The following is a 16255-nucleotide window of genomic DNA, read 5'->3' on the forward strand; positions in this document are numbered from 1 at the left end:
ACAGAAGTTAGTGATGGGGGAAAAAAACCCTACTTGGTCATTTAATCTATTTCCCTGCCAGTGCCGGCTTGTCCCCTACGTCTACTAGATTTTATTTATTTATTGGCTTTTCTACCAGGTTCAGAGTGCCTTACAAACTGTAATGAATCAATGAAGATACTAAATAAGACCAAAACTGACCCAGAACCTGAAGGTACCCCAGCTAGCTGCCTCCTTGAAAACTTGATACTTTGGAGTTTATCATTAACTTTTATTTAAATCCTTCAGCAAGTTTTCAATCCATAGGACAATACTTCTTGCTAAAGCTCACCTGTACTGAGCGTGAGATTTCATGAAATAGTATCAACTGCAGTAACAGAATCCAAACATTTTATCTACAACTTTCCCTGCATCCAGTAATTTTGCAATTTGGGAGCGGGAAGGGGAGTAATCAAGATCTTACAGTAAGAGCTATTCTTCACAAACTCATACTACTTATTGTTCAGGATTCCTTTATTCCCTAGAAGTTATGTGATTTTCTTTCCATGATTAAGGTGAGTCTTTCAATGCCATTCTCAGTGGATCCTCAATGAGGTCCTGAAGCAAAGGGTGTGTTCAAGGATTACTCTAAGCACTAATCATCAGTTAGAAGTTATAAATTAAAAGCTGTTCTGACTCAGAAATTTCAAGTATTGAACAGGCAGGTTCTTGCAGTAGCCACTTGTCTGCAGCCTTGATATTTTATACAGTAATGTGAAATGCAGGCAAACCTTAGCATGTTGAAAAAAGGTCTTGATTTGGTGACACACAGGATGCAAATACAAAACACAGGATAGCTTTTGCAAAGACTGAGTTATTCATCTATTTTTGTTCCGTTCCTCTGACTTCCTTTTCTCCTCTCCCGTCAGTCAGTGTAACAGAGTTGTCTCAGTAAAATCTACTGTATTAGCAACTCTTCTTACACATCATCACAATCAAACGGTGATCAAGTATCACCCATTCATCCATTGGCACACACACACCAACTCACCACTGCAATATTATTAGTGTTCATTTTTACTACAGAATTTCCTTCATGTATAGGAATAATACCTTTGAGAGGCGATGGATTCCTTGTTTTCTATTAGATACAGATTTAAGGCATTAATTACCATTATTACAAGCATCCTTGTTGCTTTTGCAGGAGGAGGAGACCTGATGGCAGGGAGCAGTAGATTTCCAGAGTTCATTGGTGACTGCTGGTTGATTTTCACTAGTCCTGGTTACATCTGAACTGGTGATGTTTATCCCATACACACCATCCTGGTACACTAGAGATGGATTTGATCTGTTGAGACTGTTTAGTGACATCTGTACTAAAGCTTCATTTATGAAGAATGAATTTTCAGCACATAAGTTCTCCGATTGATTATGTCCTATTATCTGCACAAGAGAAAACAAGGAAAACATGTAGCTAACTACTTCATCTTTGCCTAACATCGTAAGTCCCCTTCTTATACTAGCTGCCAGTAAGGGTGAAATTCATAACAAATGCCCACTTTATTCAGCAGGTGCTAGGATGAACATATTAAGCCATTTGTGTTGTATAAGAATAATCAGCAAGAGTCTACTAAATAATGTCTCAACTCCGTTCATAACACAAGAAAACCAATCAATGTTTGCCAAATGGAAAATAACAAAGGGCCAGATCCAGGGAGGAGCTGAGCTTTTGCTGCTCACTTTGAAGGGGTTAAACTCTGTCCCTCTGCTCAACATTGGACCATGCCACTTAGAAAGAATGAGCAGAAATGGCAAGACAACCACTCCAGTTGCAAATTCATAGAGGCTTTTTAAAAGTCATCAGTGTCTTCTTTTCAAGCAGCTCTTAAGAGTGTCATTCTTTCAACAGGCAGAGAGGGTTTGTTAATACATGAGGCCACCACTGAGACAGCCTTCGGGGACAAAGACTGAATTTCAGCCATAGCAATGAGGAGCTTATAGATTTTAGTTAAAGGAATGGGAAGCAGGAACTTGATACCGTGGGCTGCCTAGATCGCTCTGGTGTTCTTCTCTCTCCATCACAGTCTGTTAGCATTTCTCCCACCCATTAGAACATTCCAATAGACACCCCCAGCCCCTCCATAACAGCTGATGGGCAGACTCTTTTTTGTCATCTCTTTTAGTAAGTCCTGCCCAGTGAGCCAAAGTACATTGGAAACTGAAATAATCTTCAGCTGCAACAGTGCTCAGACTGGTAAGTATACAGATTTAGTCACATTCACACTGCTTTCTCTGGGGTTAGATCAAATAGGGAGGTGAGTGGGAGGAGGCCCTCACTTGCCTCTCATTTTGAGCGCTGGCCAGTACCAAGCCTCAGCTGGGGCTGGTCAGGGACATATGTGGTTTTCTGCCAACTTTTTGCTCTCTGGCCCCCAACTCCCAGGATTGGGGGGGGGGGCGCAAAAAGCAATTTGGTTCTCTTCATAGCTCAAAGCAGTCTCAGGGATTCTGCAAATTGTGTCAACTGACAATGGCCCCCACCAGGCCATTATACCATCAGGGTTCACTGGCCTGAAGCACAACCCCTCCTGCCCACATCTAAGATGCTGTTTGTGAGAGAGGGTGACACAGAGGAGGTTTTATACCTAACAGGGAAACTCCCAGCTGCTCACTCGAGCCAGCACTGTTGCAAAGGGACTGGAGCAATTGTTGAGGATCTGTCCCTTAGAAGTTTCTAGACAGTCTGCACCCCACACATGGATCTAGCCTTCCTCTGAGAAACAAGGGGGTTCTATTGTTCCAGAAAACTAAACATTTCCCCAACTATTTAATGGGAAAGAAGAAGTGGCAGAGTAAAATGTGGACATGATGATTCTTTCTATTCCTCACGTTTATACCCATGGGCAGAGTGTCATTCTGCAGTGCTCCCAGCCTATGGGAAACCCTTGGATGCTCCTGAAGCTAGGTCCCATACACACTAACTCAACAAGTTGCCAAATGAAGTATCAGACTTGTCTCAGAAAACACTCTCTGCAATTTCAGCATCTTAAGTTTAGGTCACCATAATAATATAGACTGGCTTAGAGGAAAATTATTGAAGGGAAATCATGTACCTCATTGCTCCCTGAAGATGGAAATGCTGCAGGCAGACTGCTCTGGCGGCTGTGTTTCCAGTGCCACAATATCTTTTGTTGCATCTTCACGTTGTCTCTTTCCTTTTCCACCATCCTCTGGCCCTCCCTAAGCCTTTCCAGGTTCTGCTGGAACTCTTGCAGCTGAAGCTCCAGTTCTCCCCGGTTCTGGTGAAGAAGCTCTTCCTGACACAGGCAATCTCTCTCCCTCTCCTGCAGCTGATTCTCTCTTATCTCCTGCTCCCGTTGCTGCTGGTCACACTCGCGGGACCAACGCTGCTGCTCCTGTTGAAACTGTTGCTGAAGTTTGTGTATATTTGCCAGTTCTTCCCTTTGTTTTTCCAAATTTCGGCATTTTTCCTGGTCTAGCAGTAGGTTTCCACGAGAACTGTGACCCCGACTGGTCCTTTCATGCTCGTGCAGCAGTATCTTATGGATCTCCACGTAACTGTCCTGGATGGTTAAGGCTGCCTAGTAAAACCAAATATTAATGTCCACCTGGTTTTGAATTATTTTTAATAAACATTAGGTAAAAATATTACTATTTTCCTTAAGCGTCAGCACTCAAATGCTTCTTTGGAGTCTATTCATCATGAACATAAGAACAGCCATACTGGGTCAGACCAAAGGTCCATCTAGCCCATTATCCTGTCTTCCGACAGTGTTCAATGCCAGGTACCCCAGAGGGAATATACAGAACAGGTAATCATCAAGTGATCCATCCCCTATCGCCCATTCCTGGCTTCTGGCAAACAGAGGCTAGGGAGACCATCCCTGCCCATCCTGGCTAATAGCCATTGATGGACCTATCCTTCATTAATTTATCTAGTTCCTTTTTGAACCCTGTTATAGTCTTGGCCTTCACAACATCTTCTGGCAAAGAGTTCCACAGGTTGACTGTGCGTTGTGTGAAGAAATACTTCCTTTTGTTTGTTTTAAACCTGCTGCCTATTAAAAGTACAGAATTCTGTATTCATGCATGTTCTGAGAGACATTTTGTAATGAATTGAATTTCACTCTTTTTCAGGGAGTTTCTAGTTAGTGCTGAATATTATCATCTAGTTTTTATATTACAGACATGTCCAGAAACCCAAATTAGGATCAGGGCCTCATTGTTCTAGATGCTGTATTGTAATAATAATAATAGAGAGAAAGAGCTTATGCAGATAAACCTGAAATGAAGCTTTTCATCAGTAGATTTCAAAGAGCCTTATAAAGGAGGTCTGTATCTTCAATCCCATTTTACAGATAGGGAAACTGAGTCACAGAGTCATAGACTTGCCCAAGGTGGCCCAGCAGGCCAGTGGCATAGTGAGGAATAAACCCCAGGCCTCCTGAGTCCCAGTCAAGTGCTCTGTCCAGAAGGCCACACAATCCTTGTCCCAAAGGAGTTCACAGAGAAAAAGGATGGTTCAATGGTTAGGGCACTAGCCTAGAACTTGGGAGATCTGGGTTCAAGTCCCTGCTCTGCCACAGATTTCCTGTGTGACTTTGGGCAAGTCACTTAGCCTCTCTGTGCCTCAGTTCTCTCATTGTAAAATGGGGACATACAGCACCTCATATCTCACAGGGGTGTTGTGAGGATAACTACATTAATGATTGTGGGGTGCTCAGCTACTACATGAATGAGGTCTGCTTAAGTACATAGCAGAAAAAAGCCCTGTTTATTTTGTTATAGAGTAACTACTTCTTTCACTAAGAGCTGTGTTTACAGTGGGGAGGGAAGACAGAGAGAAGATGGATAATATAAACCAACACATATTATATTGCTTTATTATTTAAATTATGCAACAGTAAAAAGTCAATAGAATGTAACATGGTGACAATGTCTGAAAGAAGGGCAAGATAAAGAAACTTCTTCTAAAGGGAAACATTAATAGATGTATTACTGTACAAAGTTAACAGAGTAATCACCTGTATGCTGTACAAGAGGCGGGTTAAATTCTGGATTGCTTGTACAATCTGGAAAATAAGAGAAGGATTTTCAAAACTATGAAAACTGTAAAGTTTAACTAAATAATACATTCATATTTGAACTTTATACTCACCTCTGTCGGTGTGGAACCTGAGAAATTCATGCATTCAACCTACAATAAATATGAATACATATAGCTGTGAATAGCTGTTATAAACTTTGAAATAGGATATTCTAGGTAATGTTTTTTCCTAGCCCAAATACTCATATTGCTAATTCATGCAATACTAAGTCAAACCTTTTTATGTGTCATGTGACAAAAGACAGGAACAGTAATCTATGAAGACTAATAATTCACCAACACCAGAAATTACTTGGAAATCACTAGCGATCCCAAGGACAACTGTAAAAACAAAAGTATTTCATCCACAATTTTAATCCCCATGTGGACAACTCCTGCAAAGAAATGATATTTCCATTAACACTTTGTTTCCTTGACAATTTTGCAAATACAGTATCCTGATTACAGTATGTATAGTAGAGTGACTTGTGTGACTTACAGTCAGTTGTAACAGATTTCTGAAGAACTACAAACTATGTATTAACACAGCAAGAAACCACAACAGGGTTTATATTAGCAAACTAGGGTGAATGCCTTAAGTGTGTTATGAGGCATGAAGCAGAAGGGTGAATGCATTCAGCCCCCTGAAAAATACATCAATAGCCTACTAATATGCATCCTGTCAAGGCTTGTTGCTATTAGAGCTGGGTCATTAAGTCTACATTTCTTTTTTTTCCTAAGAACCTTTTTAAAATTTGGGAATAAGGATTTGGGCCGGGGTGGAGAAGTTACCCACAAGCCTTCCATCATGAAAAACAGCTCCTATGAGAAGGATGAGGAAAAACAAATAGTGAAGAAGCCAAACACAATCCTTTCTAGACTACTTTGAGTATACTTGCTATGTGATTACTGTTACACCATTTTTGGTTGCCTAGAATATCTGGACTCTCTCTCACTTCTCCATGACAACAGCAGCATCTTCAACAGCACTTTGTGGACCAAAACTCACTGCTGAATCTTACTTTCCATTATAAAGAGTAAATTAGGGGCCTGATTTAGTTTTGATATCCAAAAGTGAGAACAGAAAGGGAAAGGCCACAAGCTGCTGCTGAGAATGCAGCCAAGGTCAGGGGGGAAGTGGAAACATTAAACTTGATACATTTTCCCCTCCCTTTCCCTCTCCATCTTCTCTCTGTCTTCCCTCCCCACTGTAAACACTAACTGAAAAGCTGCTCAGCTCTGTAGCAGATTCCCCGCTGAAGTCCCAATGCAGCGGGAGCACTAAAAAATGGAAGAGCTGCTGACTCCCCTTCTGGCCCGGCTGCAGAGCTGAGCAGCACTGAAGAAGCAGCTGGGCTGCTTTGGTTAAGGTTTGGTTTGAGGCAAAGAAAGGGGGACAAGGAAGAGGGAAGGGGAAAGAGAAGGACAGGAGGGAAGGTTGGCACAGAAAGCAGGGCTGAGAGGGATTGCTGTAAAATCCTACAGCTCTTACGTTAAATGGAGAAAGAGGAGTATCTATGGGGGGAAAGATGACCAACCATTCCCCCTTATTTATTCTTATTAAACCTTTTGAATTCCATATAATGGGCATGAGCTGGAACTGAGATCACAGCTGGGCCTGAGTGGCAGTTGATATCACTAAAAAGTGCCGAATGGGCCAATCAGAACATAGCATTGGACAATCCGTGCCCATGACCATCCTCTAAGAAAGGTTTGAGAGCGTCAGCTGCCCTTGAAATCCCTTGTCTCTTCTCTTGTGTGTGCTTGTTCTGCCACCTCCTGGTGGCTGATTTATTACACAGCAAGAAGCTCTGGTTCCCAGCCGTTTTGCCTTGGAAGCCCAAAGTCTGCAATGGGTCTGAATGTGTCTCCTCAAACCCCAGGTGGGATTGGTGCATCTCACCTAGTTTTTGTTCATTCTCTCTCACTTTTACCCCTCTGATCTCTTTTTTCCTTTTTGTCTTTTCCCTGCCTTTTCTAAGCATTTTTACAATGTTGCTTTCCATGTTTAATATTTTCCCTCATCTTTCTCTCTCTCTCTCTCTCTCTCTCCCGCTTTCCCCCTTTTTCTGCTTCTCTGTAAAGCTCCCAGTTTGCCCCTTCTCTCTATAGGAAGGCTTTAGTTTTCGCTCAATTTTGATCCCCGTTCTAACTTTCTGAAAAAGCATCTTGCTACTGCCTGAAATGTTTCCCATGTATGCTCCGTCAGGGAGAGATTTTTCAGTCCAACAGTTTGGAATTAATTGCATGAGTTGTTTAAAGAGTTAAGGGATTTTGCAATATTGGTAGTTTCTCTTATTTTGAAATTGTTCTGTTTTGTGTCCACTTAAAATTCAAAAGTGACTTGGTGTAAGAACACCAAGTCTGTTTTACATGGGAGTTGGGAGTGAGGTGAAAGTCACCCTGGTAAGGACAGCCAGCACAAGTCCTGTTTGTGCCATCCGAGATCTATGCCAAGCAGGGGCTTTCACTACCCTGTGTCAGAGAGGGGAGTGGAGGGAGTCCCATTATCTGCCCAACATAGGTTGGTGTTAAGTAGCAGGTCAGGATGGATCCAGGAACCTTAACACTGCACAACTGGCACAGAGTGGCCCTGCAGCTGCTGCTCTAAGCCCACAGGCTTGTAAGGCTGCCACAGTTAGCTCCAGTGAACTTCATTTCATTTCATTTATTTATTTGGGCTTAATAAAATGCACTCATCCAGTGCTGTGGGCACAGATACAGTTCTTAAATACCACGTTATTATTCTTTATTTATCTGCACTGCAGGAACCTCTAGTCTGGATTGCAGAGCCCATTGGGGTGGGTGCTATACAAACACACAGGAAGATAGATCATTTACAGTACCTTATCCCCCATCAGAGAGCCTGCCACTTCATTCACGGCATGACAAATCCTGGGACTGAAGTCACAAGACTCTTCATCTCCTTTTATTTCTGTAACTAGTGATGAAAACCCAACAAAAGGTGTGGGATAGGCAGAAAAATAAGAAAAATGCTAAACATTACACAGTACACTCCTTTTCTGAATAGAGAAACAAACAGCACACCATGTGTTAAACTTACAGTATGCTGAAACTACAGATTTACATAAATTGTCCCCAACCCATACATAGATGCTGATGGGAAATACAACTGTGAGAGAGAAGGTGGCATTTCTTCCTTTTCTATCTCAAAAAATAAGAAATGCCCCACTTGTAAAAAAAAAAAAAAAAAAAAAACCCAACAACATGTTATGAAATAAATATAGCTGGAACTTCACTGTATCAGTAGTTTTACAGCGTTTAGTACCAGAATTTTCAACTGGTTAAGAAATCTACACTGTATAATAGCTCTTATGATTGGAATGTCAAGCTCTGTACCTCGTCTGATTTATAGGGCCTCTCATGAAAGTCAGCAGAAATTATTTAAAAGGCAATATATGCTTGCTATGGAGTTCAACAGTAAAGACAAGATAGTGCATTTTATACATATATGAAATATTAATGTGGACTGGAGGAAGGTACACATCAAGGCAGGTCCTCACCTGGTATAAATTATCCACTGACTTCAATGAAGCTATGCCAATGTACAGCAGCTGAGGATCTGCTCTGTGGTACTTTTTTATTACTACTATATTGTTCTTTATTGACCCTAGACTGTTATGGATTGCAGAAGGCTGGGAAACATCCTGAGACAATTAGTACTGTTATCTGGGCAAGTAAAAGTGTCATGTTTTACTTACGAGTAGGAGATTCAAATATTTCATTTGCACTAAGTGTGTGTGTCAAGCTTGGTTCTCCAGTACTCTCCTCTGATGACTTGTTTGTGTCATTTGCTTGTGATGATGTTACAGCAACATGGAGGCTTTCAGCTGGAGAGGAAAATATGTGTTACGGAAACCAATGAAACAGCTGCATTCTACATAAATAATTACAGTATTTTTGTACTGGAAAGTGATCCCCTTGGGAACTGCTGTAACATTAAACTCAAAACCCAGATGTTTAAGGCACCGTCAAGAGCAACAGAGATGGGAAGGAAAATCAAAATTAAAAATGGGCAGAAAAAGGAGGATGTGTGTATGCTCTATTATACTTAATTGTAAGTGACTTACACAGGGTTCCCATGTACATTATTGTTTTTATTCTATAAGCAAGAGATAATTATCTCGTAAGATGCACCCTCAGAGAGGTCAGGTTCCACTATGAAAATGGAGATACATCTTTCCAGCATCTAAGTAATACCTTCTTGGCAACTGATTAACTTACTTCAAATTTGGGGCTTTTCATTGTAAATCTATGTATTTCTCAGTAGACAGAATGATAACATTATACTCAGACAGTACATTTAATTCAAATATGACTTGTTTGAAATAATATTAGAAGAAAATATTCTTCCATCATGAACACCTCCAAAACATGGACAAGTTTTTTCCTATAGATTTCACCAATCATCAGTCAGAGTTTCCTTCTTTGACAGGGTTGGGGGGGGGAAGCAGTAGATGTGCTACATCTTGAGTTCAGTAAGGCTTTTGACACAGCCCCACATGAAATTCTCATAAGCAAACTATGAAAATGTGATCTAAATGAAATTACTATAAGACAGGGGCACAACTGGTTGAAAAACCATACTCAAAGAGTAGTGATCAATTGTTCACTGTCAAACTGGGAGAACGTATCTAGTGGGGTCCTGCAGAGGTCTGTTCTGGGTCTGGTACTATTCAACATTTTCATTGATGAGTTGGATAACAGAGTGGACCGTTTATTTATAAAATCTGTGGAGAACGCTAAGATAGGAGAGGTTGCCAGCACTTTGAAAGATGGGATTAGAATTTAAAATGACCTGGAGAAACCGGAGAATTGGTCTGAAATCAACAAGAGGAAATTCACTAGAGAAAAGTGAAGAGTACTATGCTTGGGAAGGAAAAATCAAATGTACAACTACAAAATGGAGACTAATTGGCTAGGCAGTAGTACTACTGAAAAAGATCTGGGATTTATAGCGGATCATAAATTGAATATGAACCAACGTGATGAAGTTGTGAAAAAAGCTAATATCGTTCTGTGGTGCATTGACTGGAGTGTCGTATGCAAGACACAGGAGGTAACTGTCCCAATCTTCTTTGCATTGGTGAGGCCTCAGCTGGGTACTGTGTCCAGCTTTGGGTTCCACATTTTAAGAAAGATGTGGACAAACTGTAGAGAGCCCAGAAGAGAGCAACAAAAATGTAAAAGGGTTAGAAAATCTGACCTATCAGAAAAGGTTAAAAATTGGGCATGTTTAGTCTTGAAAAAAGCAGACTGAGGGCGGAGCTAATAACAGTTTTCAAATATGTCAAGGGCTGTTATAAAGGGGACAGTGATCGACTGTTCTCCATGTCCACTGAAGGTAGCACAAGTAGCAATGGGCTTAATCTGCAGCAAGGGAGGTTAGATATAAAGCTTTCTAACTATAAGGGTAGTTAAGTTCAGGAATAGGCTTCCAAGGGAGATTGTAGAATCCTCAGCATTGAAGGTTTTTATGAACAGGTTGAACCTGTCAGGAGTGGTCTAGGTTTACATGGTCCCTTTTCCAGCCCTACATTTCTATGACTCCATAAAACATGCAACCCAGAGCACCACCTCCCACAGCACTAGGGTAGACGTTTCTTGGAGGTCTCTTATCCAGCTATTCACATAGCTCAAATCTGCTGAGCTTTTGAGACCTTGCTAAACCATACCATAAAGCAATATGGCTGCAAACTAAGTGGATATCAATGGATTATTTACTTCAAATACCTCCCTCGGGGCCTATCTACACCATAGGAGCTGACTCCGGAGATGCTCCAGGGCTGCAGCACGACGGAAAAAAAATTAGTGGGTGCTTAGCACCCAGCCGCAGCCAAGCTGCCCCCCCCCAGCACCTCCCACCCATCCGTGGTGTGCAGGAGGTGCTGGGAGGGAGGAGGAGGAGTGGGGACAGGGCACACTCGGGGAAGGGGGCGGAGCTGGGCAGGGGCATAGCGGGGGTGGGAAGAGGTGGGGCGGGCCTTGGGGGAAGGGGTGGAGTGGGAGCAGGGCCTGGGGCTGAGCAGGGGTTGAGCACACCCAGGGAAAGTTGGAAGCCGGCATCTGTGATCTACATAGTTGCTGCTTCATTTCCTTCTAGACAATCTCACCTTCCCTGAGTGCTGCTGCCAACAATGAGGAAGCCTGTGGCATTTCTCCAGAGTCAGGTTTGATAAGGAGATGTGGTTCCACATGGACATCCTCAAATCCACTCATATCTCCAAGCTCTGCATAGATATGCAGCTTATCTTCCAAATAACTGCAGATCTGCTGGTCCTGGTTACTCAGAGATTCTATTCACCAAATTTGGACATATTATGTTAGCAATAACACCATTCTGTTCTGAAGGTAAAGTACGCTCCCCACTCCTCCTCTTATCCATCTGCCACATTATCATTGCTAATTCAAAGCTACTACATACCTACAAACAAAGCCAAGGAGTGACTCAGCTTGCATGATACCTTTTGTAAACTGAAAGGGACAAGATTCATTCCATCCGTGGTCTGCACTGATAAAAGCTGACCCAGATCCTGACAAAGTCCCCACAGCGGCAGAAAGTCTGACTGGTAAGGAATTCTGATGACTACATTGTGGGCCCCTCAGCCATTTGATGCAGCCCCAAAAGTGGGCAATTCCATGAAGGAGGCCTGGCTAAGGCAGCTAGAGGAAGTGAGGATTCAGTGCATATCTAATTAGCCTCCACCATGAAGGTCCCAGTGGAGATCTAAAGTTGTCCTCCCCATTATGACCAAAGTATTCATAAGCACCCGAGTATTCATATCATATATGCGATTGTAATCTTTGAACAAAATATGCTTTGTGAGGTATCAATAACTTGCAGGTTAATAATATCATGGTGAAATTTGTCCACCAGACAAATCGGGGGGAGGAGGGGAGAAACCTGTTTTTCAAAGACAAAATACAAGCTGGCACCTCTAGCCAGGTGTCATCAAATCTGATTGGCAATCACACATCAAGTGGCCATTCTTTGGCAGCAAAGTGGGGGAGGGAGGGAGCAGGAATAGATCAATCTACATTTTAACAAACAACAACATGGAACCTCTTTCACCAGGAGACTCTTGTCTCAATCCTCACAGCAGGAAGGAACTTTATCCAGGGATAACCCTCAGGAAAATGCATTTCAAAGGCTGCCTGGACTATAAAAGTGAGGGGCAAAAAACACCCCAGACTTTCTCTCTCTCTCTCTTTCTCCCAAGAAGAGAAAGGAACCAGCGTTTGGATTTCGTGAGACATCCTGACATGAAAATTTGATCAGCAATATTGCTGGGAACCTGTGGTAAGAATTTTACCTTGAATCAAGTCTAGTTTAAGTTTTAGTTACTAGAAAGCATTTTATCTTTATTTCTCTTGTAACCATTTCTGACTTTAATACTTTGTACTTGTATTCACTTAAAATCTCTCTCTTTGTAGTTAAACTTGTTTTATATTTTAATCAAAACTAATCCAGTGTAGTGTGTAAACTGAATTGTTTGGTAACTGCAGTTAAAATAGAAAACTGTTGTAACACTGACACCTTCCAGGAGCAACAGGCCTATAATATTGGAACTGTCCAGGAGAGCGCTGCACAGTGCAAAACACACATATTTGGGGAAAGTTTGGGACTGGGAGTGTGTTGGGGTGACCCTGCAAGTGGTTACCAAGGCTGCTGGAAGCCAGAATGTGGCTGGTGTGAAGCTGGCAGGCTGCAGCTACACATAGGCACTTGGTGTGACTTGCATGCTGTTTGGCTGTCTGTGAGCAGCCCAGGTTTGGAGCTACAGCAGCAAAACATTGTGAGGCACCCAAAGTTGCAGGGCAGGCAGTGACAACCCCTCACAGGTCTGGATTACACTCCTGGAATGTAATACTCAAATGCTAGCAACTCTACCACTTGCTCTCCCCTGGAGTCAATCATCCCTGGGAGCAGCAGGAAAGATGTGCAATTTGTATCTCATTGTGTCAAAAGTGCAAAGCTTAGGCCTAAATGCTGCAAGTTCAGATAATATACAATGAAGTAGTGACAGATGAGTTGTTATAAAGAAATACAAATCCATGTAACTACTGAACATTTAGGCTATTTCGGCAAATAAAGAACTATACCTGTTCAATGCCTATTTGAAAACATCAATTTCTTTGGCTTTTTCAATACTTTTTCTTGTATTGATTGCAGTAGGGTAAAAATATAAAACAGGTGGATACAATGAAATATCAAAGAAATAAATGTGTCTAGGCTCAAGTCACACATGTCAAAGCACTCCCTTGCTTTACCACTTCTGAAGCTTATCAATCCAACCATCCAGAAGTCATCACTATGGTGTCTGAGCACCTGTTGTACATCCCTTTATTAGTCAGTAATCCAGATTATTCTTTACACTCCTAACTCTCTGGCACTGGGATTTTAAGCGTAGTGTGAGAGGCACTGTACCTTGACATTTTTGAATCTTGGCTGCTTTGGCCTCAGCTATCCGTCTATCCTCATCAGATTCGCTAATTTTTCCTTCTTCCTCCGGGCAACTTTAATGTTGAAATGCAAACAAAGGCAGATAAAGTAAAATCTGTATATATCACACACATACAGAAATTTTTCAGACGTAAAAAATAAAATACAACGTTAGCAACTTCTGCTCTAACAGAGAAGCAGACGCTTCTGCAGCTTCTTTTAAAATATTAAGTAGTTCAAAACTAAGCTCTGTGTTTCTCTTCACCATAGTAGGACTGCCAAAAAAAAAAAAAAGGAACACTACAGCTGTGCAAATATTTCATAACAGATCTTCAAACCTGGCAAATACTCAGTCCAACCTTAGTTCACTGAGATTTGCAAATTGGGCAAAGATTGAGACCATACCTACTTCTGTGGGCTAATAGTATGCCTTGACCCTTCCCTCCAATGTCTTTAAGAATGAATGGATGGCCCCCTCATAGCTGTGGTACTGTGAAGATATTTTGGGGGATTATGAGGAACAGATTTATCTTGTCAACTAAACCTGAGGCAGCAGGCCAGCTGGCCATCCCAAGAAGATATGAGGGAGATTTCCCAAGGACATGAGATGGTCTAGAGGTCTACAGCACCCCAGAATATCTTGAATACCAAAGACTAGGGAAAGGGAACCTGAGCTGGCTTGCACATGAGGTCTCATAGGGGAAGGGTATACAGCTTCTGACGGAAACTCTGAAAAACTCAGCTGTTTGGCCAAGTTTCACTCTGAGGTTTTGGGGTTTACTCAAAGAAAAAAATCCATTTCACCACAGAAACATACGGGTGACTCCAGTGAGTATTTGGCAATGAACTAACATAGAGTATTGGGAGCCAGATACTGATGTCAAATGAACCTGAGTCCACTTATGCCATTGCTGAATTTGGCTGTGGGGTGAAAATCCACGTGAAACAAAACCAACAAGCAAAATGGCTTGCTGAGCCCCATGCAAGCCTGAACTGACGGGCTTGGCACAGCTCTAGTGATATACAATTCCTGCCATAAGACATGCGCCTTCTTCGCATGGTAAAAAGAAATACAGACACCTTCCTATACCTTTCCACTGCATCTTGAATCTGCCTCATCCAGTTATTGCGTTCTTCTTTAGAATTTGTATGAATCTCATACATCTCAGGCCCTGCAGATGAAGCACTAATCAGAAACATCCCTCTTTCTTCATTGGCTACCTCTCTTACTATCAGCTTCTGAAGGGATATAACCGAAGGCTTCTGGTCCTATAGAAAATAATCAACACATGCAGAAGAAAAATTATCCTATTACAAAAGATAAGCATTTTTAAAAGCACAATTGTTACTTTTGCAAATTAATCTTAGTCTTGACTTTTATGGTCACACTAAGTGGATTTTGCCAAAGATCAGCTGGTGGACTCAAGTTTTGAATGATCAGGCAAACAAATATTCTATCAAGTATTCCTTTCAATAGTCAAATTATGATTTATTTTACACTGTCCTTGGGATAAATTATTGGGCTAAAACTGGTGTTTATATGTTAAAAAATGTGACTCTGTAGTATCATATAGACTACTTGTGTTAGTAATAATGTTTGTCTTTTTCCCTGATGTCTAATTGCATAGGCTTGTGTAGAGTTCCTCAAGGGTAAAATTTTCAAAACCATCCAAGTGATTTAGAAGCCTAAATCCCATTGATTTTCTATGAGATTTAGGCTCCAAATTCATGTAGATGCTTTTGAAAAATTTACCCACAGACATTTTATATATTTGACATATAATGTATTTATTACTATCGTTGCAATTAAAATAAATCTTCAGTTTTGCTTTACAGATTTTAAATTTACTTTTATAAAAAACTACAAGAACCTGCTCTATTATGGACCTTCATAATCAGGTGAGACACAACTTAAAAATAATTTCTCCCCTCTCTTTTCTGCTCAACTCCCTCTTCTTAAAAAAGACAGTTACCTTTTCCATAACTGGTGTTCTTCAAGATGTGTTGCTCATGTCCATTCCATATTAGGTGTGTGTGCTCGCCACATGCACTGGTGCCAGAAGGTTCCCCCTCAGCAGTATCTGTAGGGGTGTGGCTCTGGCGCCCTCTGGAGTGGCACCCACATGGCGCGGCACAAGGGGCACCGCCAGCTCCCCTCCCCCTCAGTTCTTTCTTGCATGAAACTCCAACAGTGGGGAAGGAGGGTAGGTCATGAAATGGATACGGTGGCCCCCGGGTGTTTCTGGGACAGGCCTGACCCTTGCACTGTGTCAGGGTCGGGTACAGCCTCACTGCTGAGTCCCTGTCCTGGGGTAGGGTGTGGGGAGGCTGCAGAGTAATCTCCCACCTCCATGCAACCAGTGGCCTGTGCTCCCTATTGCCATGTTGGAGCCTCCACATTTATTTATTGACAAACAACATTTGCAGAATTTTAAAATATTGTGCGCAGAATTTTTAATTGGTGCAGAATCCCCTCCGGAATATGGGGTGCTGTGCAGCTGTGCTGGTGGGACTGTGAGGAAGGTGGTGAGCAGTGGGGAGGTGTATGGGCGGGGAGTGCTGGGTGAGCGGTGTGGTGTGCAGGATGCTATGCAGTTGTGGTAGGAGGTCAGCAGGGGAGGTCTCTGGGAGGGGTGGGGGCTGGGCATAAAGATCTGTGGTGAAGGTCTCTGGGCGAGGGGTCGCTGGGCATAAGGGTGGGGCACTGGGCAGGGGAGTGGTATGGT

The 16255-nt window shown here is 42.1% G+C and overlaps 1 protein-coding gene across 13 annotated transcripts in view; it reads right to left on the reverse strand.

Annotated features, from left to right (window-relative positions):
• The window catches only part of ARHGEF28 (Rho guanine nucleotide exchange factor 28), a 186951-nt gene that overhangs the window by 21233 nt on the left and 149463 nt on the right, over positions 1–16255 (reverse strand). For 11 of the 13 annotated variants that reach the window (XM_005288255.5, XM_008167521.4, XM_065550129.1 and 8 more), the window contains 9 exons: positions 14620–14798; positions 13515–13603; positions 11200–11382; positions 8788–8916; positions 7912–8006; positions 5138–5176; positions 5004–5051; positions 3072–3560; positions 1131–1401 (listed from right to left, as the gene is read on the reverse strand). In XM_005288255.5, coding sequence (XP_005288312.2) covers positions 1131–1401; positions 3072–3560; positions 5004–5051; positions 5138–5176; positions 7912–8006; positions 8788–8916; positions 11200–11382; positions 13515–13603; positions 14620–14798 — 1522 coding nt within the window. The remainder of the gene's footprint in view (positions 1–1130; positions 1402–3071; positions 3561–5003; positions 5052–5137; positions 5177–7911; positions 8007–8787; positions 8917–11199; positions 11383–13514; positions 13604–14619; positions 14799–16255) is intronic. The other 2 variants (XM_005288256.3, XM_065550130.1) reach the window with 1 other exon arrangement.

This window comes from Chrysemys picta, chromosome 6, assembly GCF_011386835.1.
Source record: "Chrysemys picta bellii isolate R12L10 chromosome 6, ASM1138683v2, whole genome shotgun sequence".
NCBI classification, from domain to species: domain Eukaryota; kingdom Metazoa; phylum Chordata; order Testudines; family Emydidae; genus Chrysemys; species Chrysemys picta.